General features: G+C 38.3%; 1 protein-coding gene, 1 long non-coding RNA gene and 1 other non-coding gene across 3 annotated transcripts in view; 1 reads left to right on the forward strand and 2 right to left on the reverse strand.

Annotated features, from left to right (window-relative positions):
* Positions 1 to 107: 107 nt before the first annotated feature.
* tubgcp6 (tubulin gamma complex component 6) overlaps positions 108 to 24,324 on the reverse strand; it is a 28,475-nt gene continuing 4,258 nt past the window's right edge. The window contains exons 5-25 of the mRNA XM_077711043.1: positions 23,319 to 23,477; positions 20,687 to 20,808; positions 20,501 to 20,564; positions 20,310 to 20,419; positions 19,816 to 19,907; positions 16,421 to 16,560; positions 12,920 to 13,069; positions 11,763 to 11,844; positions 10,658 to 10,746; positions 9,687 to 9,802; positions 9,395 to 9,533; positions 9,240 to 9,311; positions 7,600 to 9,145; positions 6,789 to 6,914; positions 5,997 to 6,159; positions 3,924 to 4,065; positions 2,516 to 2,710; positions 2,302 to 2,434; positions 678 to 891; positions 413 to 606; positions 108 to 320 (exon numbers count right to left, since the gene is read on the reverse strand). Coding sequence (XP_077567169.1) covers positions 229 to 320; positions 413 to 606; positions 678 to 891; positions 2,302 to 2,434; positions 2,516 to 2,710; positions 3,924 to 4,065; positions 5,997 to 6,159; positions 6,789 to 6,914; positions 7,600 to 9,145; positions 9,240 to 9,311; positions 9,395 to 9,533; positions 9,687 to 9,802; positions 10,658 to 10,746; positions 11,763 to 11,844; positions 12,920 to 13,069; positions 16,421 to 16,560; positions 19,816 to 19,907; positions 20,310 to 20,419; positions 20,501 to 20,564; positions 20,687 to 20,808; positions 23,319 to 23,477 — 4,140 coding nt within the window. The 3' untranslated portion in view covers positions 108 to 228. The remainder of the gene's footprint in view (positions 321 to 412; positions 607 to 677; positions 892 to 2,301; positions 2,435 to 2,515; positions 2,711 to 3,923; positions 4,066 to 5,996; positions 6,160 to 6,788; positions 6,915 to 7,599; positions 9,146 to 9,239; positions 9,312 to 9,394; positions 9,534 to 9,686; positions 9,803 to 10,657; positions 10,747 to 11,762; positions 11,845 to 12,919; positions 13,070 to 16,420; positions 16,561 to 19,815; positions 19,908 to 20,309; positions 20,420 to 20,500; positions 20,565 to 20,686; positions 20,809 to 23,318; positions 23,478 to 24,324) is intronic.
* Positions 2,245 to 4,347, forward strand: LOC144192037 (uncharacterized). Its single transcript, XR_013325029.1, has 3 exons — positions 2,245 to 2,474; positions 2,575 to 2,729; positions 3,981 to 4,347. It is a non-coding gene; the product is annotated as an uncharacterized LOC144192037 (long non-coding RNA).
* Positions 4,169 to 4,240, reverse strand: trnag-ucc (transfer RNA glycine (anticodon UCC)). Its single transcript has one exon. It is a non-coding gene; the product is annotated as a tRNA-Gly (tRNA).

The raw sequence follows: 24,324 nt of genomic DNA on the forward strand, positions 1-24,324 counted from the left end.
TCTTATCAGCTACCTTTAAAATATGATCCATCGCATCTAATTGATTTACGCATAGTTTGCCAATATAAAATACTTTTACCTAAAAAAAATAAGACCAGATAAAACAATTGAATCTTCCAATATCACTCTCTTTAATTTATATTTTTGATCGGCATACAAGCTTAATACTTGATAAAATAAATTTAAACGTAAAAAAAAACATGATTAGCGCATTTTTCTCACCATCTTTCACGAGTCTTTGTAGTAGTTGTTGAAATTAATACGCAGCAGAAAATCTTCCAAATGAGGCTGATAGCCTCTGTTCACCATTTTGGTCACCACTGGCGGAAATAAAAAACAAAATTAAATTAAATAAAACTCCATTAACCATCAAACATGACTTCTTCAACAGTTAAAACCAAAAAAAAATCACCTTTAAAGAGAAAATGCGAGTAATACTTGAAGGTATTATACGACTGCTGCATTGCGATGAAGCTTGGATGCACTGCCTCCCCCTGCTGGCGCTCCCAGGGTAGTGCAATCAGCTGTGCACGGAATTTCAGGATCAAGGTGAAGATGCTGTGGATAATATTCATCACCGAAGCGGCTTTTTCCGTCAACAAAGCCCTGCGCGAGTCAAAAAGAGAAAAACACTTAAAAATGGCGCCCCTTCTGGACGGGAATGGGATGACGGCAACCTGAAGATGGCCCTGTTGAGGTAGTCGGCGTGTGTGCGATGGATGGCGTCCAGATCGGAGGCGGCGGCCAATTTGGTGGAGAACTCGCTCCAGGAAACTTGCAGGATTTGGTTGGCGATGTAACTTTGGATGACTTTGACGAAATGTTGCATTTCGTGGCGGTATAGTTGCAGTTGGCGGAATTGAACCGAGCCCCCAGCGCCTTTCACCGATGCTGACGTGACACAACACAAAAAAATAACAGATAAGTACTTGTACTATGTATTCAAGCATAAGCTCCCAATGTTACATCTATTTTTTTTATGTAAAACATGCTGTAAAACACGAAATCTTATTTGCAGGTTTGAAGGACCAAACCCCTTTTCAAGTTGAAGCCCAGACAAATTGGCAAGCATAGAAAAGATTAAAAACATTTGCTGTCCAATTTTGCTGAAAGAAAAACGGCGCCGTTTGATTTGGTGACATTTCATGAATCTTATTTTTTGTGTCGTCTAGCTTTTGTGGCTCGAATCAATGCTAATGACATTTTTTTTGGTCCACATTGCAGCTTTCGATCGTCTCCAGACGCTGTTTTCTACAATGTTTAAAGGACGGTGACGGATAGCTACAAGTCCAGGGGGGTCTCCCGGGATGCAAAGGGGGCGTTTACAAGTGCTCGGACTTTTGGTCAGCGGTCAAATGGTGACAGAGAGTAAGTACTGTTGAAACCAGCTCTCAAAATTATATTCATGAGGGAGAGAGTTTAATATCTAAGTACTGTTTGATATTGAAGTACTGTTTAATTTCTAAGTACTGTTTAATATTGAAGTACTGTTTAATATTGAAGTACTGTTTAATATTGAAGTACTGTTTAATATCTAAGTACTGTTTAATATCTAAGTACTGTTTAATATCCAAGTACTGTTTAATATTGAAGTACTGTTTAATATCTAAGTAGTGTTCAACATCTAAGTAGTGTTTAATATCTAAGTACTGTTTAATATTGAAGTACTGTTTAATATCTAAGTACTGTTTAATATCTAAGGGCTGTTTTATATCTAAGTACTGTTTTATATCTAAGTACTGTTTAATATCGAAGTACTGTTGAAACAACCTCTCAAAATTATATTCATATATCTAAATATCAACTGTTTTCAACAATACTTGGATATTAAAGAGTACTTAGATATTAAAGACTACTTAGATATTAAACAGTATTTAGATATTAAACAGTTCTTAGAAATTAAACAGTACTTCAATATTAAACAGTACTTCGATATAAAACAGTACTTAGATAGTAAACAGTACTTGGATAGTAAACAGTACTTCGATATTAAACAGTACTTTGATATTAAACAGTACTTCGATATTAAACAGTACTTAGATAGTAAACAGTACTTCGATATTAAACAGTACTTTGATATTAAACAGTACTTCGATATTAAACAGTACTTAGATAGTAAACAGTACTTAGATAGTAAACAGTACTTAGCTAGCAAACAGTACTGAAATATTAAACTAACTCTTAGAAATTAAACTCTCTCATGAATATAATTTTAAGAGCTGGTTTCAACAGTAAACTCTTTGTCACCATTTGACCGGCGACCAAACATCCGGCGACCAAACATCCGGTCACGGCGCTTACCCGTCCTCTTGAGATGAAACCAGACGTCACGTAGACTCCACAGCATGTGCTTGAGTTGTAGCTGGAAGGAGAAGAGCCTGTTGTACTTGTTCATGCAGCTGTCCGTCATGATGATGTTGAGCGGCCAGCCCACCTGGAAGACAAAAAATAAGAGTTTGAATCTGGAAATCTCCGTAAGTTTAAACCGTCCCTGAACCGCCTCTTCATCAAAAACCTTGTAGCGCAGTTCCAAACAGTTGAGAGAATCGGGGGCATGTGGGTGAAAACTTTCAGGCAGGAAACGCAGGGCGAAGGTGAAGTGGGCGGCCAATGGTGTGTCGCCGTGTAAGCTGTACTGAAGTGCCTTGCTGAGGATGGAGTTGAGGACCAATGGGGTGAGGAGCTCGCCGGGGGTTTGTCCGCTGCCCAGCTGTTGATCAAGTTCCAAGGTTAGTACAAAATCAACATTCTGACAATTTTATATCATTCATTTGTTCGTTTTTTGAAGTGCTTTTTCCTCACTAGAGTCGCAGAGAGTGCTTGGATGTTTGGTCGCCAGACGTTTGGTCGCCGGGACATTTGGTCGCCGGTCACATGGTGACAGAGTTTACTGTTGAAACCAGCTCTCAAAATTATATTCATGAGAGTTTAATATCTAAGAGAGAGAGTTTAATAGCTAAGTACTGTTGAAACCAGCTCTCAAAATTATATTCATGAGAGTTTAATATCTAAATATCTACTGTTTCCAACAATACTTCGATATTAAACAGAACTTAGATACTAAAAAGTACTTACATATTAAAAAGTACTTAGATATTAAACTCTCTCTCTTAAATATTAAACTGTCTCTCATGAATATAATTTTGAGAGCAGGTTTCAACAGTAAACTGTCACCATTTGACTGGCGACCAAACGTCCGGTGACCAAACGTCCGGTCACGGTGCTGGAGCCTATCCCAGTTGTCTTCGGGCCAGAGGTGGGGGGTACCTTGGAATCAGTGTCCAGCCAATCGCATGGCATGAGGAGACAAAGGACAACTAATCATGGTCACACTCATACCTAGAAGTAATTTAGAGTGCTAAATTAGCCTAGCATGCATGTTTTTGGAATATGGGAGGAAAATATAGTACCCAGAAGAAACTCACTCAAACCCGGGAAAAACTTGCCACCTCCACACAGGTGGACCAACCTGGATTTGAACCCAGAACCCCAGAACTATGAGCCCAACACGCTAACTATTCACTCACCAAGCTGCTTGTATACAATCATTGATACTACAAAAACTCAGTGGATAAGTGGATAGCTATGGGTCTCACAGTTTTGGTGTCGAGGGTTTGATCCCAGAATTTGTCCTCACTGTGTAGAGTTTACTTGTTCTTCTTAACCTTCTTCCGGGTAGTTTGGTTTCCTCCCACATTCCAAAAAACATGAATGCTAAGCTAATTTAGCGTTCCAAATTGACCTTAAGTATAAATGTTAGCATGAATAATTGTTTTTCTCCTCGTGCCCTGTGATTGGCTGTCCACTGATTCCTGGTATCCCCTCCTTCTGGCCTGAAGTCAACTAGGAAAGGCTCCAGCACCCTTTGCGACCTTAATGAGGATAAAATGGTTCAGAAAATGAATGAATATAATGTAACTAACCTTCTCAAAAAGCCTGTCGCTAAGTGACTGTGCAAATTCGCCATCTTCCATCAACAGGAAATGGCGTAGTGCTTCAAAGTGGCGCTCCACCCCCAACTCCACGAAGAAGTACTCTACGATGGCTTTATTGACCAGCGACACGCTGTAGGCAGAACAAGGTGGGGGTGCAAGAGTTACTCAACATGAATCACAATTCAAAATAAATCCCCAGGGTCAAGTTAAAAGAAAAAAAAAAAAAAAACATTTGCGTTGGCCGGGAATCGAACCCGGGTCAACTGCTTGGAAGGCAGCTATGCTCACCACTATACCACCAACGCTGTGAGAGAACTTGGCTGTAAGCTGTATTTAAAAGAAAACTGATGACATATGTGGAAATGTTTACATAAGTATACCAGATGTGGAAATAAACATGAAGAAAAACTAAGGAATGTTGAACTTTCTTCTCTGTTTGACGTTTCTTTTGCGTTTTTGAAGTAGCGTGGGGGGAGGGGAAGAAAGGCTAGAATAATTTAGCCTAGGGGTGAGTAAACTTTTGGGCCGGGGGGCAATATTGACTTTAAAAATGTGACAGATGGGCGGGGTCAGCACAAGATAGGATACATATAAAAAAGTGCATCCGTTAACAGTACATATGAAACATAAACAGAAAAACAGGACTAATGTATTAAAATACTCATCATTAAAATCAAAAGTATAAAGTCAAGTAAAAAGGAATGTATTAAGAAATATTAAAATGTTATTTAAAATAGATAGAGGGGCTGTAAAACATTAAAAACAAATAAGAGTGGACACAGCTACTAACACTGGCTTCCGCGTGACGGCGCCATCTTGGGGAAAAGAAAAAAAATTTAACAAAATGGAGTTCATCAAATTGGTCTAAGATTGGATCTCATTAGATTGGACTGGAAATATGGCGGCTCAGATCCATTTTCCAAAAGGAATTGCAAATGTGGCATCTAGCTTTGAGAGATAACGGAAAATACTTTGAGTAGGGAATGGGGGAAACGTTAGTGCGCCTTTTCGTCGTGAGCAAAAAAAAAAATAATTGAAAAAGGGGGAAGATATAAAATTATTTTGTTTTTTCCCCAAGATGGCGCCAACATGCGGAAGCCAGTGGCAGTAGCTATGTCCACTCTTATTTGTTTTTGGTGTTTTACAGCCCCTTTATCTTTTTTTAAATGATATTTTAATATTATTTAATACATTCCTTTACTTGCTTTACTTTGCACTTTATATTTTACTTTGTATGTTATACTTTGCACTTTATACTTTACTTTGCACTTTGTACTTTATACTTTGCACTTTGTACTTTATACTTTACACTTTGTACTTTATACTTTACACTTTGTACTTTATACTTTACACTTTATACTTTATACTTTGTACTTTACTTTATACTTTATACTTTGTACTTTATACTTTACTTTGTACTTTATACTTTGTACTTTGTACTTTATACTTTACTTTGTACTTTATACTTTACTTTGTACTTTATACTTTACTTTGTACTTTATACTTTACTTTGTACTTTATACTTTACTTTGTACTTTATACTTTACTTTGTACTTTATACTTTACTTTGTACTTTATACTTTACTTTGTACTTTATACTTTACTTTGTACTTTATACTTTACTTTGTACTTTATACTTTACTTTGTACTTTATACTTTACTTTGTACTTTATACTTTACTTTGTACTTTATACTTTACTTTGTACTTTATACTTTACTTTGTACTTTATACTTTACTTTGTACTTCATACTTTACTTTGTACTTCATACTTTACTTTGTACTTCATACTTTACTTTGTACTTCATACTTTACTTTGTACTTTGTACTTTACTTTGTACTTTATACTTTACTTTGTACTTTATACTTATTACTTCAATGATGAGTGTTAATATTTTAGTCCTCTTTTTCTGTTTATGTTTCATATGTACTGTTAACGGATGCACTTTTTAATATGTATTCTATCTTGTGCTGACCCCGCCCATCTGTCACATTTTTAAAGTCAATGTGGCCCCCCCGGGCCCAAAAGTTTGCCCACCCCTGAAATAGTAATTGCTACTCACTGCGTGATGAGCGGGGTGGTGACCGAGTGCTTGATGAGAACCGGCAGCGAGACCAACTCGCTCAGGTGCAGCGACGTGTCGTCGGTGGCGGCTTGGCGGAGGTGGGACGCCGACCGGGGGCCTCGGGTCGGTTGTTTGAGTAGCTGACATTCGGGGGACGACGCTGGGAGAGAAAATGACAATTTTAAACACTCTAGTGCACATGTGTCAAACTGGCAGCTCGGGGGCCAAATCTGGCCCGCCGCATCATTTTGTGTGGCCCGGGAAAGTAAATCACGAGGGCCGACTTTCTGTTTTAGGATTAAATTAAAATGAAGAGTATAGATGCATATTAAATTTCCGAATTCTCCCCCTTTTAAATCAATAATTGTCATTTTTTAATCATTTTTTTCTGTTTTTAGTTCAAGTATCATTTTGTAAAATCTAAAAATATATTTAAAAAGAGCAAAAATAAACATTGTTTTAGATCTATAAAAAAATGAATATTCAGAGATTTTAATTAAATTCTTTTAATCCATTTGTAAAAATGTATATTAATGTATATTAAATTTCCTGATTTCCCCCCTTTTAAATCAATAACTGTCATTTTTAATCCATTTTTTTCTGTGTTTTTAGTTCAAAAATCATCTTTAAAATCATGCCTGTCTCCGTCTATAAAAACAGTGCATCCTTTGTGTGTTTAAAATACAGAAATAGCATTCATTATTGACACTACGCTTTTAAATGCCATGCGTCATATAGTCGTGAAAATACAATACTCTATTATATTTTCTCCAGCAAATGGTGACTCACCCATGAGGCTGGAACAGTCATCATATGCTTCCACTTGGTATTGGGCAGACAAAGCCTGGAGATATTCTCTTTCAGATTTCTCTCCGGGTGATAATCCGGATTGGCTAGATGTCTCGGATTCGACAGCTGTTGATGGAGAAGATAAATTAGACGAGTGCTTTTGAACTCATTCACAGAAAGACATCAAATACGAGGGAAGAATCGATAGCCAACAAGTCATTTTTTTGTAGAATATTTGGCCATCTGAGAAGCCCCATTAAAATAGAACAAAATTTCCCCCAAAAAGTTTTGACGTAGACATTTTACTCACTGACGTATCTTTAGATTTAAAAAATATATTACATTGAATTAAATACATCATATATAAAGCATTAAATGTAAATAGGAGAATAAAGTTTTCATCAAAAAAAGAAAAAAATGCATTGTAAAATACAGTTAAAAATGAAAAAAATTGAAGGTAAATAAACATTAGATTTAAAAAATATATATATTATTTATTTCCTTTAAAGATTTTTCATTCATCAATCGTTGATGTCCATTGACCTCTATAGTTAACAAAATTTGAAGGTAAATAGAAAATGAATCAAATTTTAGATTTGTTTAAAATGTTACTATTTATTTTAAAATATTTTAAATTAATCAATCAATTAATGTCTATTGACGTCTATGGTTAACAATCAAGTCGTCAGTAGGATTCTTGCCCATTGTTTACTTAATTTGAATGCTAAACGCTAAACTAGCAAAATGGCCGACATAAATCAGTTCCTTTTTAGACCACAAGTGGCGCTCACCATTCACTGGATTTCCTTACCTTTATCATCCTGCTTTTCACCTTCCACTTCCCCTTTATCCTCGCCATCTTGTTCCGACGAAGACCGCGGGGGTGTCGGGTCCAAGACCACGCATCCGACCCCCAAAGCCGAGTCGGAGGCGTGTCCGTGCCGAGTGGCGGGCAACATGGTCGGCCTCGAGTCGCCTTGGGCCACCGCGCAGCTGACACTCAAACTAGAATCGGAAACATGAGCGCCTCTAGAGGGCGCCAACGTCGGTGCCTCGTCCAACATCACACAGCCCGTCTGAAGGGTGGAGTCGGAGGCGTGGCCAAACTTGCTCCACCGTGGCTTGGCTTCTGCTACGTCCGAGACGTGCCCGCCCACTTTGATGTTGGCGTCGGAGGCGTGGCCATGGACGCCGGGGGCGGGGAGTTGGGAGACGGCGTCTGAGATGTTTTCGCCAATTTTAACGTGGGAATCCGAGGCGTGGCCGTGGATGTTTCGGTTGGGGAGCGCCGAGACAAAGTCGGACATGTTTTCTCCTACTACGATATTTGAGTGGGAGGCGTGGCCATGGACATTAGGGGCGGGGAGTTGGGAGACGGCGTCTGAGATGTTTTCGCCAATTTTTACGCGGGAATCCGAGGCGTGGCCGTGGATGTTTCGGTTGGGGAGCGCTGAGACAAAGTCGGACATGTTTTCTCCTACTACGATATTCGAGTGGGAGGCGTGGCCATGGATGTTGGGGGCGGGGAGTTGGGAGACGGCGTCTGAGATGTTTTCGCCAATTTTAACGTGGGAATCTGAGGCGTGGCCGTGTATGTTTTGGGTGGGGAGTGCCGGGATAAAGTCGGACATGTTTTCGCCGACTATGATGTGTGCGTGGGAGGCGTGGCCATGGACGTTGGGGGAAATGGCGGGGGCGTGGACATCCGAGACGTGCTCGCCGATTTTGATGTGCGAATCTGAGGGATGGGGAACATGGCCATTTGGAATGTTCGCCTTCCGAGGACAAACTCCGCCCCCATTGGCGAGTTTGTTGAGGTTTTCGCATGGTGAAACAAGCTCCTCCTCTTTTTTGGTTGCGTCTTCATGTATTTCCGCGGCCTCGTTAGAATAAGTGTCGCCTTGTCCAAGTTGAGTGGCGTCAGTAGAGGCTAGCCCGTTAGCTTTGGGTTCGTTTGGAGGAAGCTCCGGGGCGAAACGTCCTGGGGCGAAGCTGGGTTTGGAAATGGTACTCGGGGGAGTCGCCGTGGGGGCGCTGTTGTGGATCCCGGGTGTATTTTCGCCCGCGGGGGAGTGAGAAAATGAGGCAGGTTGGTGAATGATGTTTGGTTGTAGAAGGGAAGAATTGCAAGTAGGCTTGAGGCGGGTGGTTACTCTTGGTGGACTGAAGGAGGCGCCAAAGTCGTAGTCGACGAGCTGCGCGGTGGGACACGCTTGGGGAGGGTCGGGGGGTGTGTCATCGGGGTCCTGCGACTCTAAACGCGAATCTCCGGAGATGAAGGCGTTGACGTCCACGGCGTGGGACAGTTCCGAGTCTGGCTCGGGTTTCCTTTTGGGACCGTCCACCAGGGGGAGCTCCTACGAAAAAAAGCAATGTGATTGGCTTTGGGAAGTCCAGAAGGGGGCGTTTGTTATTTTGGAAACTTGGAAAAGTTGGTGGTTATTTCCATACCGGCGTGGGGGAGTGGTGAGTCGGCGAGGGGAGGGGTCTCTCTTGATTTAAAGGGTACTTCTTCAACATGTCCTACGAAAAGGTCACATAGCGAGCTAGCATTTGGTGGCTAATACTACATGTTGGCACTTGGCATTTAAAGCAGGGGCACTCACCCGCAAATGTTGGCGGTCCACGTCAAAAAACTGCGAGCGGGCCTCGTCCAGTCTGCTCCTTTGCGCCCTCCAGAGGGCACGTCGTTCCTTACGGGCGGCTTCTTCTGACAAGTGGCTGTACTGGGCGATCAGTTCTTTTCTGTGGGTTTTAGGACGTGACATTTTTTTTTAAAAAATGGTGATTTTGGAGATGAATTAATAGGAGGTGAAAATGGTTGGGATTGAATCCCCCCGGCTAATGAAGGTCATCTATCATGGAGAAATTGGTGATCGATAAAAAGAGTCCGCCGACCTGGCTCTCTGCTCTAATTGCGCCTCCAGGGCTTGGAGTCTCTTCTCTCGGTCTCGTAGTTCTCGGGCGAAACTGAACTCGTCGTCTTCTTGCTTCTTCTTGGCCATGCTGCGCCACTTTGGCCGTGGTGGTGGACAAAATAAATGACACGTGAGAGGGAGGAGTTTCAAATACGGTGGTGTCTCGACATAAGAGTGCCCCGACTTATGAGAAATTTGAGATATGAGTAAAATTTCGGGCACATGTTTATCTTGAGATACGAGTACGGTTTCGGGCAGATGTCTTGAGATACGAGTGAAATTTTGGGCAGATGCCTTGAGATACGAGTGAAATTTCGGGCAAATGTCTTGAGATACGAGTGAAATTTCTGGCAAATATCTTGAGATAAGAGTAAAATTTTGGGCAAACATCTTGGAATACGGGTAAAATTTCGGGCAAATGTCTTGAGATACGAGTTAAATTTCGGGCAAATATCTTGAGATACGAGTTAAATTTCGGGCAAATATCTTAAGATACGAGTAAAATTTCGGGCAAATATTTATCTTGAGATACGAGTACAAATTTCGGGCAAATGTTTATCTTGAGATACAAGTAAAATTTTGGGGGAAATATTTATCTTGAGATACGAGTATAATTTTGAGCTAATATTTTTCTTGAAATATGAGTCAAATTTTGAGCAAATATTTATCTTGAGATATGAGTAAAATTTTGAGCAAATATTTATCTTGAGATACGAGTGAGATTTTGAGCAAATATTTATGTTGAGATACGCGTAAGATTTTGAGCAAATATTTATCTTTTGAGATACGAGTCAAATTTGGAGCTAAGGTTTATCTTGACATACGAGTAAAATTGCGGCCAAATATCTATCTTGATATACGAGTAAAATTTCGAGGAAATGTTTATCTTGAGATACAGGTAAAATTTTGTCAAAATTGGGTCACTGGTCATTTTTCAAGGTAATGGCATACCTGCTGCTCCTGTTCCAGGTGCTGCTTTATCTCCTCAAAGCGCTCTCGTTTCTTGGCCTCCTCAGACAGACGTTGTGACACCTGCCGGCCTACGGGAGATTAAAAAAAATAAATAAATAAAGAAGGAGGTGCCATAACCTGCTTAAATTCCCACACACTTAAAAATTCAATGCCATCTGTTTCAACCCAACAAAATACCTGTAATTTATACATTTTTCCCGTATAGGTTTTTCTAAATTGTGTGTACCGTATAACAACTTTCGTACGGCATTCTTTTAAGTACTGTATTTTCAGGACTATAAGGCGCACTTAAAAGTATTACATTTTCTCCAAAATAGACACGCCTTATAATCCAGTGTGCCTTATATATGGAAAAAAATAAAATGTATCATTCATTGAGGGTGCGCCTTTAAATGCGGTGCGCCTTATATACCTGAAAATACAGTGAGTTTTATTGTAAAACTGTTCCAATTTTTTTTTTACTCATTTTGGCTCTAATCCGGATCGTTTTGGTCACTGGTAACAGACAAAAACCTCATCGGCAACAGCTAATATTGTCATGCTTTGAGCATTATATAAAAACGTCCCTTTAACTATATAAATATAGTGTGTAAGCAAGCAATGTACCCAAACAGTAAAGACTTTTCTACTCCTTTCCCCATGATGGCGCCATTAGGTGGCAGCCAATGGCAGTAGCTCTGTCCACTCTTATATTTTTTGTGTTTAACAGCATATTTTACATAAAAAAAAATAAGAAACATTGACATACACCTGCTTATGGCAGGTATGATACGAGTGTAAACCCATAGTGAGCAAGGATGGTGTTTCTCCACTGGTACTCAGTGCACTAATGGAGCTTGTCTTACTGCCCAGACCAACCAAAAATTGTAGTAAACATTGTATACAAGTGCTTATAAAGCTTTAAAAGATTGTTCAAGTGCAATTAAGCTGGCACTCTTACGGGCCAGCAGTCAAGATGGCTGCCGCCACTTCCAAAACAGCAGAGCTATATGTGGATTAAGAGCTGTACTACAGTGTATCAAACACTATCACATTAGACATGCAGTGTGTGTATGTGTGTGTGTGTGTTTGTTAAAATACTCACCGCAAATGCTCTCCAGGGTTTTGGCTGCCGAGGCTCTGACCTGATTGATCAGTTCCTGCCGTGCCTCCTCCACTCGCTGAGCCTGTAACGATAAACAGTGATCATGCTCGAAGAAGATGTACGCGCCGGCACCCCCGCCCAGGCCTATGAAAGGCAATGAAATATGGGATAATTTTGAATTTAGTGCAGGAATGGGCAAACTACGGCCCGCGGGCCACATACGGCCAATTAGGTTCTGTAAATCCGGCCCGCCGACGTTGTCCAAATATTTTTTTTCATCCCGAAGATGGCGCTGTCACATGGAAGCCAGTGTCAGTAACTCTGTCCACTCTTATTTGTTTTTGGTGTTTTATAGCCCCTCTATCTTTTTTTAAATGACATTTTAATATTTCTTAATATATTCCTTTATACTTTACTGTGTACTGTAAAGTATTGTACTGTATTTGAATATTTCAGTACTGTTTTCTGTTTGTTTCATATGTACTGTTAACGGATGCACTTTTTTACATGTATCCTATCTTGTGCTGACTCCACGCATCTGGCAAATATGTCACAAAATGTCAGGAATTACATTTTAATATTTCTTAATACATTCCTTTATACTTTACTGTGTACTTTATACTTTTTACTTTAATGATGAGTGATGAGTATGTTAATATTTCAGTACTTTTTTTCGATTTATGTTTCATATGTACTGTTAACGGATGCACTTTTTTAGATGTATCCTATCTTGTGCTGAAACCAATGTCAGTAGCTTTATCCACTTATTTGTTTTTAATGTTTTACAGCCCCTCTAACTTTTTTAAATGACATTGTAATACTTCTTAATACATTCCTTCTTACTTGACTTTGTCCTTTATACTTTTTACTTTAATGATGAGCATTTTAATACTTTACTCCTTTTTTCCCCATTTACGTTTCATATGTACTGTTAACGGATGCACTTTTTTATATGTATCCTATCTTATGTTCTGACCCCGCCCATCTGTCACATTTTTAAACTCAAAAGTTTGCCCACCCCTGCTTTAGTACATACATTTTTTTTAAATTTTAAGTGCACCCTATATGAATAAATACGTAACTGTATGGTTTATAATCACTTAAGGGGAATTGCCATCATTAATAATGGCCGAAATTGACATGTATTGGCTTCTTACCTGTACTTTGCGGCTAACTGCACTATGCTGGGCAATCCTCTCCATCCGTCCACGATACACGGCGCAATCCCTCTCAATGGCTTCCACTTCCTGCAGTGAGAAAGTGACGCCGATGCGTGGTACGGGAAGCTCTGACAAGCAGATGTAGTGCTGCGGGGATAACAGGAAACAGGCACGCACCTTATTTATTACACGCAAACGCTTCCCGGTGTAATACCACGTATCGTTTCATTGCATAATCCATTACAGTGGCATTTTATTTTTAATAACGCTGGCTGTCATGCTGTGGGGAAATAGGAAAGCAACGGGCTAATCCAATTTCATTTCACGCCGGTTCCTGACTCCAAACAGACTGGCACTGTGTGCGTCTTAAGTCCACCAGGGGGCACTGTGGCATAGTTCTGATAATGTTTTTCAATTAACAAGCGGTTTTTAACAGAGGTTAAGGCATGTGTGAGCTTAGAGGATTGCGATTTTTTGGTGTTAAACTATTTGTTAGATAGAGACGTAAACAATTTATGTTTTTAAATGTTATTCCGTGAGTTATACGCAAAAAAAGGCAAATGCATGAAAATGTGAGCTTATTTTTAGTCATTTCGCCACTTTTGAAGTCAAAAAAGTGTCAGAATTCTTTTGATGACATTGCTAAGCTAATGCTAATGAATAAATATGCATGTAGAAAGGGCAAATTTTAAAAAAATATGATTAAAAAGGCACCTAAATGCTAACATTTTGCTCCTATTGGTGTATTTAGGACTCGACTCGTTCATTAGTGATGCGCTAATTTAGCTAACAGGTTAGCAGATAGCATTAGCCACCCATCAAGAGCCACATGTGGCTCTTGAGCCATAAGTTTCCCCCTGATTAGAATTATAACGCAGTACTACGAATGCTATAAGTACTCCCATGAATGTCTTTTTTGCATTTTGTGTTAGCATTAAGCTAGCTGACTTTTCTAACGCCAAGTTAAATGTTTGTTTTAGATTTTGCCTAGACCAGACATGAGCAAACTACGGCCCGCGGGCCACATACGGCCCGTTAGGCTTTTTAATTCGGCCCGCCGACATTGTGGGTTTCCTCTGGGTACTCCAGTTCCCTCCCACATTCCAAAAACATGCATGCTAGGCTAATTTAGCACTCTAAATTACCCCTAGGCACGGGAGTGGCCAGTCACCAATTCAGTATCTCCTCCATTTTGTGCCTAAAAGTCAGTTGTGATGCCCTCCAGCACCCCTATCAACCCTTGAGAGGATAAAAACGATTCAGAAAACGAATGAATGAGTACTGTAGTGAGTCGGCAACCAAAATACCAAAGAAAAAAAATCTAAATCAAGGATAGCATTGATCAAAAATGACATTGATTTTTATAGCCGACATATTTTTGTTTTGCATTGTTTAGATCAGAGGTGTCAAACATACGGCCCGCGGGCCGGATCCGGCCCGTCTGGTGGTTTGGCACGGCCCGGGGGAAGAAAGCGGCATTGTATAAAAAAAATATGAATTTTCTTTATAATGTGTAGTTCTTGTATTATCCGCTAGGGGCGCAGTGTTTTAGTACGTGCAGACAACATGAATTGACATTTATTTATGTTCTTATGTTATTCTCTTGTTCATAATATATTGTTTATAATGTAAAAGGAAAATTATGTTAATACACATTTTGATAATTGACTCATTCTTTGCACTAATTATTAGTATTAGTGACTAATACAAAGTAAAAAAAAGTGGGCTTATTGTTAGGGTTAGATTTGACGCCCCTGGTTTAGATGGTCGGTACAGGTGTATCTTACTTTAACGTTGTGGTCCCTGGATGAAAGCGCCGACCTTGTTGTTATTGAAATAACATGATTGCGCTCAAATGAAATCGACGGGGGAAAAAAAGGGTTACGAGACGAAAAGCAGGCTGCCGCCGCCGCGTTGTTGTCGTAATCCGTCACACTCAAATCTAGTCGCGTCCACATGATGCATCATCGTGGGGATGTTAGTGTATTGATAAGGATTTGAAAGAGACAGCCACTGTCCCTGTTCTGTCTTGTTATTGATTTGTTGTCCCTTGCAGGCACAAGCCTTTTTATTTATTTATTTATTTGACTTATTTTGTATTTTTTTTTTTAAATGGATGACAGCAACGTGAACTGCAGAAATTATTACGCAAAAAGACTATGAAAAGAAATAAAGACCATGGATGATATATGGTTGTGTTTAGCTTCTTTTTAGCTAGGTCAGTCATGGGCAAACTATGGCCCGCGGGCCACATCTGGCCCCTTAGGATTTTTAATCCGGCCCGCTGACGTTGACCAAATAATGTATTTTTTAAATTAATGTTTTCCTCAAGATGGCGCCATCACGCGGAAGCCAGTGGCAGTAGCTGTGTCCACTTATTTGTTTTTGGTGTTTTACAGCCCATCTTTTTTTAAATGATATTTTAATATTATTTAATACATTCCTTTACTTACTTTACTTTGTACTTTATACTTTACTTTGTACGTTATACTTTGCTTTGTACGTTATACTTTGCACTTTATACTTTACTTTGCACTTTGTACTTTATACTTTACTTTGTACTTTATACTTTACCTTGTACTTTATATTTTACCTTGTACTTTATATTTTACCTTGTACTTTATATTTTACCTTGTACTTTATATTTTACCTTGTACTTTATATTTTACCTTGTACTTTATATTTTACCTTGTACTTTATATTTTACCTTGTACTTTATATTTTACCTTGTACTTTATATTTTACCTTGTACTTTATATTTTACCTTGTACTTTATATTTTACCTTGTACTTTATATTTTACCTTGTACTTTATATTTTACCTTGTACTTTATATTTTACCTTGTACTTTATATTTTACCTTGTACTTTATATTTTACCTTGTACTTTATATTTTACCTTGTACTTTATATTTTACCTTGTACTTTATATTTTACCTTGTACTTTATATTTTACCTTGTACTTTATATTTTACCTTGTACTTTATATTTTACCTTGTACTTTATATTTTACCTTGTACTTTATATTTTACCTTGTACTTTATATTTTACCTTGTACTATATACTTTACTTTGTACTATATACTTTACTTTGTACTTTATACTTCACTTTGTACATTATACTTTACTTTGTACTTTATACTTATTATTTCAATGATGAGTGATGAGTATGTTAATATTTTAGTCCTCTTTTTCTGTTTGTTTCATATGTACTGTTAACGGATGCACTTTTTTATATGTATCCTATCTTCTGCTGACCCCGCCCATCTGTCAAATCTATAAAGTTTGTTCTAAAAGTTTGCCCACCCCTAATGTAATGTCTTCTTTAAAACACATAACATTTTATTTTCCCAATGTTATTTTTGTCATCTGAATGAATTAATATAAAAAAACCTCAATGCCAGTGCAAACATTTGCCAATTAGTGACAGTAAACATGATTTCCTATGAGGAAAATGTTGTAAAATGGAGGACATGCAAAAAAAAAAAACAATCGACAAACCTGCGGGCAACATATTTTCAGGAGGTTGATGGTTTTCCCACAGACGTACACATCGTTGGCGATGTGCCTCAGGAAAACTGGAACGCACTCCTCCACATCGTTGGATATCAAAGTATATCCTTGGAACCAAAAATGTTTGTCTGCCAAAAAACAACAACAAAAAAGACATCAATAATGTAAACAAATGTAGCTTTATAGTTAGCATAAACACACTTTTTATGAGTCTGGTGTCGTTAAAATCAAATAAAGAAATTACAATTTTACATGTTTGATTGTTTTTAAGTCTGGGAATTCTTCCAAAAATGTTGTTTTAAAAACTGGTTGTAAATGTTTTAGTTTTGTCTCGAATGGTCGCTAGGAGCTACGACTGTTAGCTCTCAACTTATTAAAAATAATTTTCATTTTCTGAACTGCTTATTGTCACTAGAGGGGTGCCGGGGGAACATTGACTTTAAAAATGTCCCAGATGGGCCGGGTCAGAACATAAGATAAGATACATATAAAAAAGTGCATCCGTTAACAGTACTTATGAAATATAAACAGAAAAAAAGGCTCAAGTATTACCATACTCATCACTCTTTAAAGTAAAGAGTATAGAGTAGAAAGTGAAGTAAAAAGGAATCTATTAAGAAATATTAAAATGTCATTTAAAAAAAGATAAAGGGGCTGTAAAACACCAAAAACAAATAAGAGTGGACACAACTACTGACACTAGCTTCCGCGTTTTGGCGCCATCTTGGATAAAAACATTTTTTTTAAAAGTATAATAAAAAAATCACATTATTTGGACAATGTTGGCGGGCCAGATTAAAAGCCCTAGCGGGCTAGATGTGGCCCGCGGGCCGTAGTTTGCCTTACCCTAACCTAAGCCTCGGGAGAACATACAAATTCCACACAGCGTACACCAACCAGGGTCGAACCCTCAACCCTAGAACTGCGAGCCGAATCAAAGTATCCTTTCCTTTCCAGGAAATCCATAGATTCCTGACCCAATCTGTATCTATCTTCACCTGGCTCGTAAAACCACTGAGCTCAGTTGATCCTGACCTAAAACCGCAAGAGCTTTTTTTATTTATTTATTTTTTACAGCCAAGTGTGCCGAGTCTGTCACTGATTGCTTTCCGCCCCTCCCCCCTCGCACCCCCGAACCCCCGACACGCTGACATTTGGGCGCCCTCCAGACGAGCGTCAACGTGGGGTGCGCCGGGTTCAAGTGCAGAAAGTTGATGAGGTGGAGCCGACGAGCAAATTAACTTCTTAGCCAGACAAAGAAAGCGCCGCCGTTGTCGCGTAACCTTGAAAAACGTGACAAACTACATCGGGGCGACCAGTTTTATGGAAAACTGTTCCAAAGATAATATTTGCAGTCAGGTGAAAATATGACCTTTGAACCCTGAACAAGGAATCTGGAGAAATGTTCATTTTTCTGTATTATGAGAAAACTCAATATTTACGTCATGTTAGCTTAGATATGGGCAAACTACGGCCCGCGAGCTACATCCGGCCCATTTGGTTATTCATGAAACCATGAATATGGTGGTTGAAAATTGTGAATCAGGGTTCGGCTTATACGAGAGAAATTATAAATTTTAACGTTTTTAAGGCAATTTTTTAAGGGTGTGGCTTATACATGGATGCGACTAATATATTCAATTTATTTTTTTGTTAATTATTTTTGGTATTTCACATAGTACCTAAATGTGTTCTGCAAAAATAACATGGGGTATTCAAATATGAAGGGGTCGGCTTATACGAGAGAAATTGTCAAATTCAACGTTTTTACGGCAATTTTAAGGGTGCGACTTATACACGGATGCAACTTACTGTATTTTCACGACTATAAGGCGCACCGCATTATAATGCGCATCCTCAATGAATGACATTTTTTTCCATATATAAGGCGCACTGTATTATAAGGTGCACTGTATTATGAGGCGCACTGTTTATTTTGGAGAAAATTTCAGACTTTTAAGTGCGCCTTATAGTGGTGAAAATACGGTAATTGCTATTGACTTCCAGGTATGAATCACTCACTACTTTACAGTCACCTCTAGAGCCAGCCATTGTTGATGTTTTGGATTTTTTGGTATAAAATCTTGCAGTGGGGGAGGAGCTAAATGATGGAAGATGTTGTAAACTAAGATGGCATCTGCATATTTAACAGTATCGAGTATTCAGTTCAGGCGTTTGTGTTTTTTTAATATCTGACAGTGGTGGTTTTACGTTTTTGGTTTTCTGTTTTTTCCATATATAAGGCGCACTGGATTATAAGACGCACTGTCTATTTTGGAGAAAATTTAAGACTTTCACGTGCGCCTTATAGTCGTGAAAATACGGTAATCGGAGAAAAACACAAGTTGACAGTTATGAAATGATCTGACCAATCCATTAGAGGAATATTATGTCTATATACACTAAATTCAATGGAAAGCAAAATGATTTTTAGTTGACATACACATATTCAACTAGATTTCTGCTTTAAATTTCCCAAAGCTATAGTTCCAGGTGAAAAATCCAGTGTGTTATATACTGAGGTGGAAGGAAGACGAATGATTTAATTTCTTTCATTGCGTTGCTACTGAATTTGTCCTTGTGCTTGTGAAGGATTTCATCAAGTTATTGGAGAAAAATCAGCAGGAATCAAAAGCTCAAAAACACTCCACTAAAATGATACCGTATATCTTCTTCCACTGCACTCTTGTGTCTTATTAAATATGAATAGATATTGCATTTACATTCCTTTTCATCAATTCCTTATTCTTATACCATTTACAAAAGGATTCGACATGTTTATAGCAAAGGAACAATCCTTATTAATGTCAAACTCAACATTCCAAGTGGCCCAACTATGATATACAGTATTTTCTCGCATATACCGTATTTTCACGACTATAAGGCGCACTTAAAAGTCTTACATTTCTTCCAAAATAGACAGTGCGCCTTATAATCCAGTGCGCCTTATATATGGAAAAAACAGAAAACCAAAAATGAAAAACCACCACTGTCGGATATTAAAAAAAAACACAAACGCCTGAACTGAATACTCAATACTGTTAAATGTGCAGATGCCATCTTAGTTTACAACATCTTCCATTATATAGCTCCTCCCCCACTGCAAGATTTTATACAAAAAAATCCAAAACATCAACAATGGCTGGCTCTAGAGGTGACTGTAAAGTAGTGAGTGAGTGCTTCATACCTGCAACTCAATAGCAATTACCCCATTTTCACCACTATAAGGCCCACTTAAAAGTCTTAAATTTTCTCCAAAATAGACAGTGCGCCTTATAATATAGAGCGCCTTATATATGGAAAAAATGTCATTCATTGAGGGTGCGCCTTATAATGTGGTGCGCCTTATAGTCCTGAAAATACGGTATTAAAAAAAAGATTACCTCTGTAGCCAAGGTATTCTTCATGGACCTGGATCATGAACTCTCCGTAAACGTCTCGAAACACGCCGTTGTACACCCAGTCGGAGACAAACCTGAAAAAAAGCGAAAGGCTAGTTCAGACATGGGCAAACTACGGCCCGCGGGCCACATCCGGCCCGTTAGGCGTTTTAATCCGGCCGACCGATGTTGTCCAAAATGTGTTTTTTTTTGTTTCCCCAAGATGGCGCCGTCATGTGGAAGCCAGTGTCAGTAGCTGTGTCCACTCTTATTTGTTTTTGGTGTTTTACAGCCCCTCTATCTTTTTTTTAAATGATATTTTAATATTATTTAATACATTCCTTTACTTACTTGACTTTGTACTTTATACTTTGACTTGAATGATGAGTGATGAGTATGGTAATACTTTAGTCCTGTTTATGTTTCAAATGTACTGTTAACGGATGCACTTTTTTAGATGTATCCTATCTTGTGCTGAGCCCGGAGATGGGACTGACCTGGTGTAGGGCTCACAGCTGCTCTTGAGAAGCGAAAGCAACACCGGGTAGTTTTCGTTGCTACAGTTGTTCTGGGCTTCGTTGTACAAGTGGGAGAGCAACTTTACACCCTGAAATTCACGAATGGTTTGGAAAACTTTATGAAAAAACGATGTACAGACCGTAGATAATACAAAAAAAAAGTCACTTACTACGGGGAAGGTCTCCCGGTCACCAATTGGCGGACCGTCCACGCGGCAAAGTTCTGACAAATACCTGAGATGAAAGTACAGCGGCTCATTAACTTCATTAACTGCTTTGTATTAAATTGTATAGGCATTGTGGAAGAGATTATATTAATATTAAAAGGAGGATTTGGTAGGAAAATGGTACTCTACCTGAGTTGTTGTCCAACTTTCCGGAAGAGAAACCCAAAGGTCAGCAGGCTGAGTCTGGGAGGGGTGCTGAGAACACATGCTCGGTAGTAATGCAAATACTTTCGAAGACCGCCCGTGAATGCCTGCAAGACATAGAAAAGAGGGAACTTCATCATCCTCAATACACGGCATACAATTCATTTTGATTGGGAGGGGCGGATGAACGGATGAATGGGTTGGGTGATCGGACGTTTGGTCGCCGGTCAAATGGTGACAGAGTTTACTGTTGAAACCAGCTGTCAATAATACCTCTTAATATCTAAGAGATAGTTTAATATCTAAGTACTGTTTAATATCCAAGTACTGTTTAGTATCTAAGTGCTGTTTAGGATTTAAGTACTGTTTAATATCTAAGTACTGTTTAGTATCTAAGTACTGTTTAATATCGAAGTACTGTTTAATATCGAAGTACTGTTTAATATCGAAGTACTGTTTAATATCTAAGTACTGCTTAATAACTAAGTACTGTTTAACATAAGTACTGTTTAATATCTAAGTACTGTCTAATATCTAAGTACTGTCTAATATCTAAGTACTGTTTAACATCTAAGTACTGTTTAATATCGAAGTACTGTTTAATATCTAATTACTGTTGAAAACAGTAGATATTTAGATATTAAACTCTCTAATGAATATAATTTTGAGAGCTGGTTTCAACAGTACTTAAATATTAAACAGTACTTAGATATTAAACAGTACTTAGATATAAAGCAGTACTCAGATATAAAGCAGTACTTAGATATAAAGCAGTACTTAGATACAAAGCAGTACTTAGATATAAAGCAGTACTTAGATATTAAACAATACTTGGATATTAAACAGTACTTGGATATTAAACAGTTCTTGGGTATTAAACAGCACTCAGATATTAAACAGTACTTCAATATTAAACAGTATTTAGATATTAAACAATACTTACCCGGATCTGGGATCGAACCCTCAATCTCGGAACAGTGAGGCAGACACTTAACCACTTTTCCCAACTGAATGTCTAACCGTGATTTAATCCAGCTCTTTTTTTATGATTATTAATTTAATTTGGGAACAAGTGCCTCGCAAAAAAAAGAACATTACTTCCAAATTTTACAACTAAAGTTGTCTTAAAATGATCAAGACGACAAAAAAAAATGAACATATTATATTTGCATATTTCAACAAAGATGAGTACTTTTGTATAAACAGGTCTTAAATCCACAATGGCTAATGACGACTGGCACTTAATTGTCATTTCTCAGAAGGCTCAAACAGTTCAATTTGTCTAAATTTATCGCGGCAGAATGTGGTTAATTAAAAAAAGCGTGTTTTATCCCAAACACATCTCCAATTAAATCTCACTTGAATAATTGTGTTGACAATGACATGAAGTGCCATGTTTAAGGCAGCTAAGATTTATGCAAATTTCACTTAATATAAACATGAGAAGCCCGCAAAAGCATTCAAGTGTGAGACGGGAACACGACACAAAAAAATCTTCCTGCGCTTAACTTTTCGCTCTTAATGTTTTTATCTCTACAGCAAGTCAAAGTGAAATTTTTCAAAAAATACATTAAAAAAATGGAACTCCTGACAGAAAAATATACCCAAAAACGGCTCGTTGGAAAGAGTGGTTCGCGAGTCGGCCTGACGGTAGGGGACCAGGGTTCAAATCCAGGTGGGTCCAACTGTGTAGAGTTAGCATGTTCTACTTAATATCTGAAGATCTACTGTTGAAAGCAGCTCTAAAAATTATATCACCCGGGCGACCAAACGTCCGGGGGACCAAAAGTCCGGGGCGACCAAAAGTTCCGGGCGACCAAAACGTCCGGGCGACCAAAACGTCCGGGCGACCAAAACGTCCGGGCGACCAAAACGTCTGGGGCGACCAAAACGTCCAGGCGACCAAACGTCCGGGGCGACCAAACGTCCGGGGCGACCAAAACGTCCGGGGCGACCAAAACGTCCGGGGCGACCAAAACGTCCGGTCACGATTAAAAACATGTATTTTCATTGTAATGACCTATTTTAAGGTGTTTTTTTTTTTCGAGGGTGGAAACAAGTTTATTTGCATTTAGTTATTTTATACGAGAAAAAATGAGTTAATTGACATATTAGTATTAATTGACACGCTAGTATTTTTTTATCTTATTTATTTTTTCTATTTTTTTTTTGAAATGACATTTTAATATTTCTTAATACATTCCTTTTACTTGACTTTGTACTTTATACTTTTAACTTGAATGATGAGTGATGAGTATGTTAACACTTTAGTCCTTTTTTCTGTTTATATTTCATATGTACTGTTAACGGATGCACTTTTTTATATGTATCCTATCTTCTGTTCTGACCCCGCCCATCTATCACATTTTTAAAGTCAATATGGCCCGCCCAGCCCCAAAACATTGCCCACACCTGAGCTAGAATATCAAGGTACTACTGTAAATCAACATAACTACTGCGCTTAGTAAGAGCCTAGTGAAAAAATAAGGTAGATTACATGAGGCTAACTCACTATAAAGTTGCAAAAAAGTGCCTAAGAATACCAGCAAAATCCCTAAAAAAATAACATGTACAAGGGTAACCCAAAATAATACATTTAAATAATATATATATATACCTGGAAGACTAGTCCTTTTCTTTCAGGGCTCTGCAGGGAAAACCGGCTTAGCCTCAGGTAGTGTGTGCCATACTGCGCCAGTTCTCCCAGGAGACGAGACACGCTTTCCGGCGAGACCCCCGACACACACACGCCGGGGCGCACGTCGAACTGGACGCTCTTGGGGGCGATAGAGAATTCATAAACAACACTGGAGTGACGCTTCATAACATTTAATAATATGTCTGAATGAAAAGAAAAGAAAAAAATCTGCCATTTGGGCAGACAGTCACGTCCGGGCTGGTCTGTTGATTTATTAATAATACGACATCGACTATTTTCCGTTTGTTGTCCTTATGGATTTTTTATGAGAAGTTGTCGGACAACAAACACGTTATGCACGTTTTAAAAGAATAAAGATGCACGTTTTAAAAGAATAAAGTTGTTGAGAAAAGAAATAACTTTAATTTTTTTTGTAATGAGTACAATTTTTAATGGTGGGAGTTGATATTTTTGTGTTTTATGTTGATTTGGGAGTACATGTAAAGTATTAAGATAAGGGGAGAAAGACAGGGAATGTCCAAAATATGTTTAAGATGGATTTTTGTTTGTTTTTTAAATTATGAAGTTATTGAATTGTTAACTGAATCAGGGATTGTTTTTGGTTATTTAAAATGTCACAAATTATTTAATTTTGGGTCATTAATAACATTTGGAATAGAAATGTGGACCATATTAGACAAAAATGTGATGTACGCATATGTAGACAACAGGTTTCTACTATGTATTATTAGTCATATTTCGATTTTTTTATTTTTATAAATGGATTTAAAGAACTGAAAACCCCTGAATATTCCGTTTTTTATAGATCTAAAACAATGTTTATTATAGCTTTTTTAAATATATTTTTAGATTTTACAAAATGATTTTTGAACTAAAAACACAGAAAAATGATTGAAAATGACAATTATTGATTTAAAAGTGGAAAAATCAGGAAATTAAATATACATCTATACTCTTAATTTTA

This window comes from Stigmatopora nigra, unplaced genomic scaffold (assembly GCF_051989575.1).
Source record: "Stigmatopora nigra isolate UIUO_SnigA unplaced genomic scaffold, RoL_Snig_1.1 HiC_scaffold_25, whole genome shotgun sequence".
Classification (NCBI taxonomy): domain Eukaryota; kingdom Metazoa; phylum Chordata; class Actinopteri; order Syngnathiformes; family Syngnathidae; genus Stigmatopora; species Stigmatopora nigra.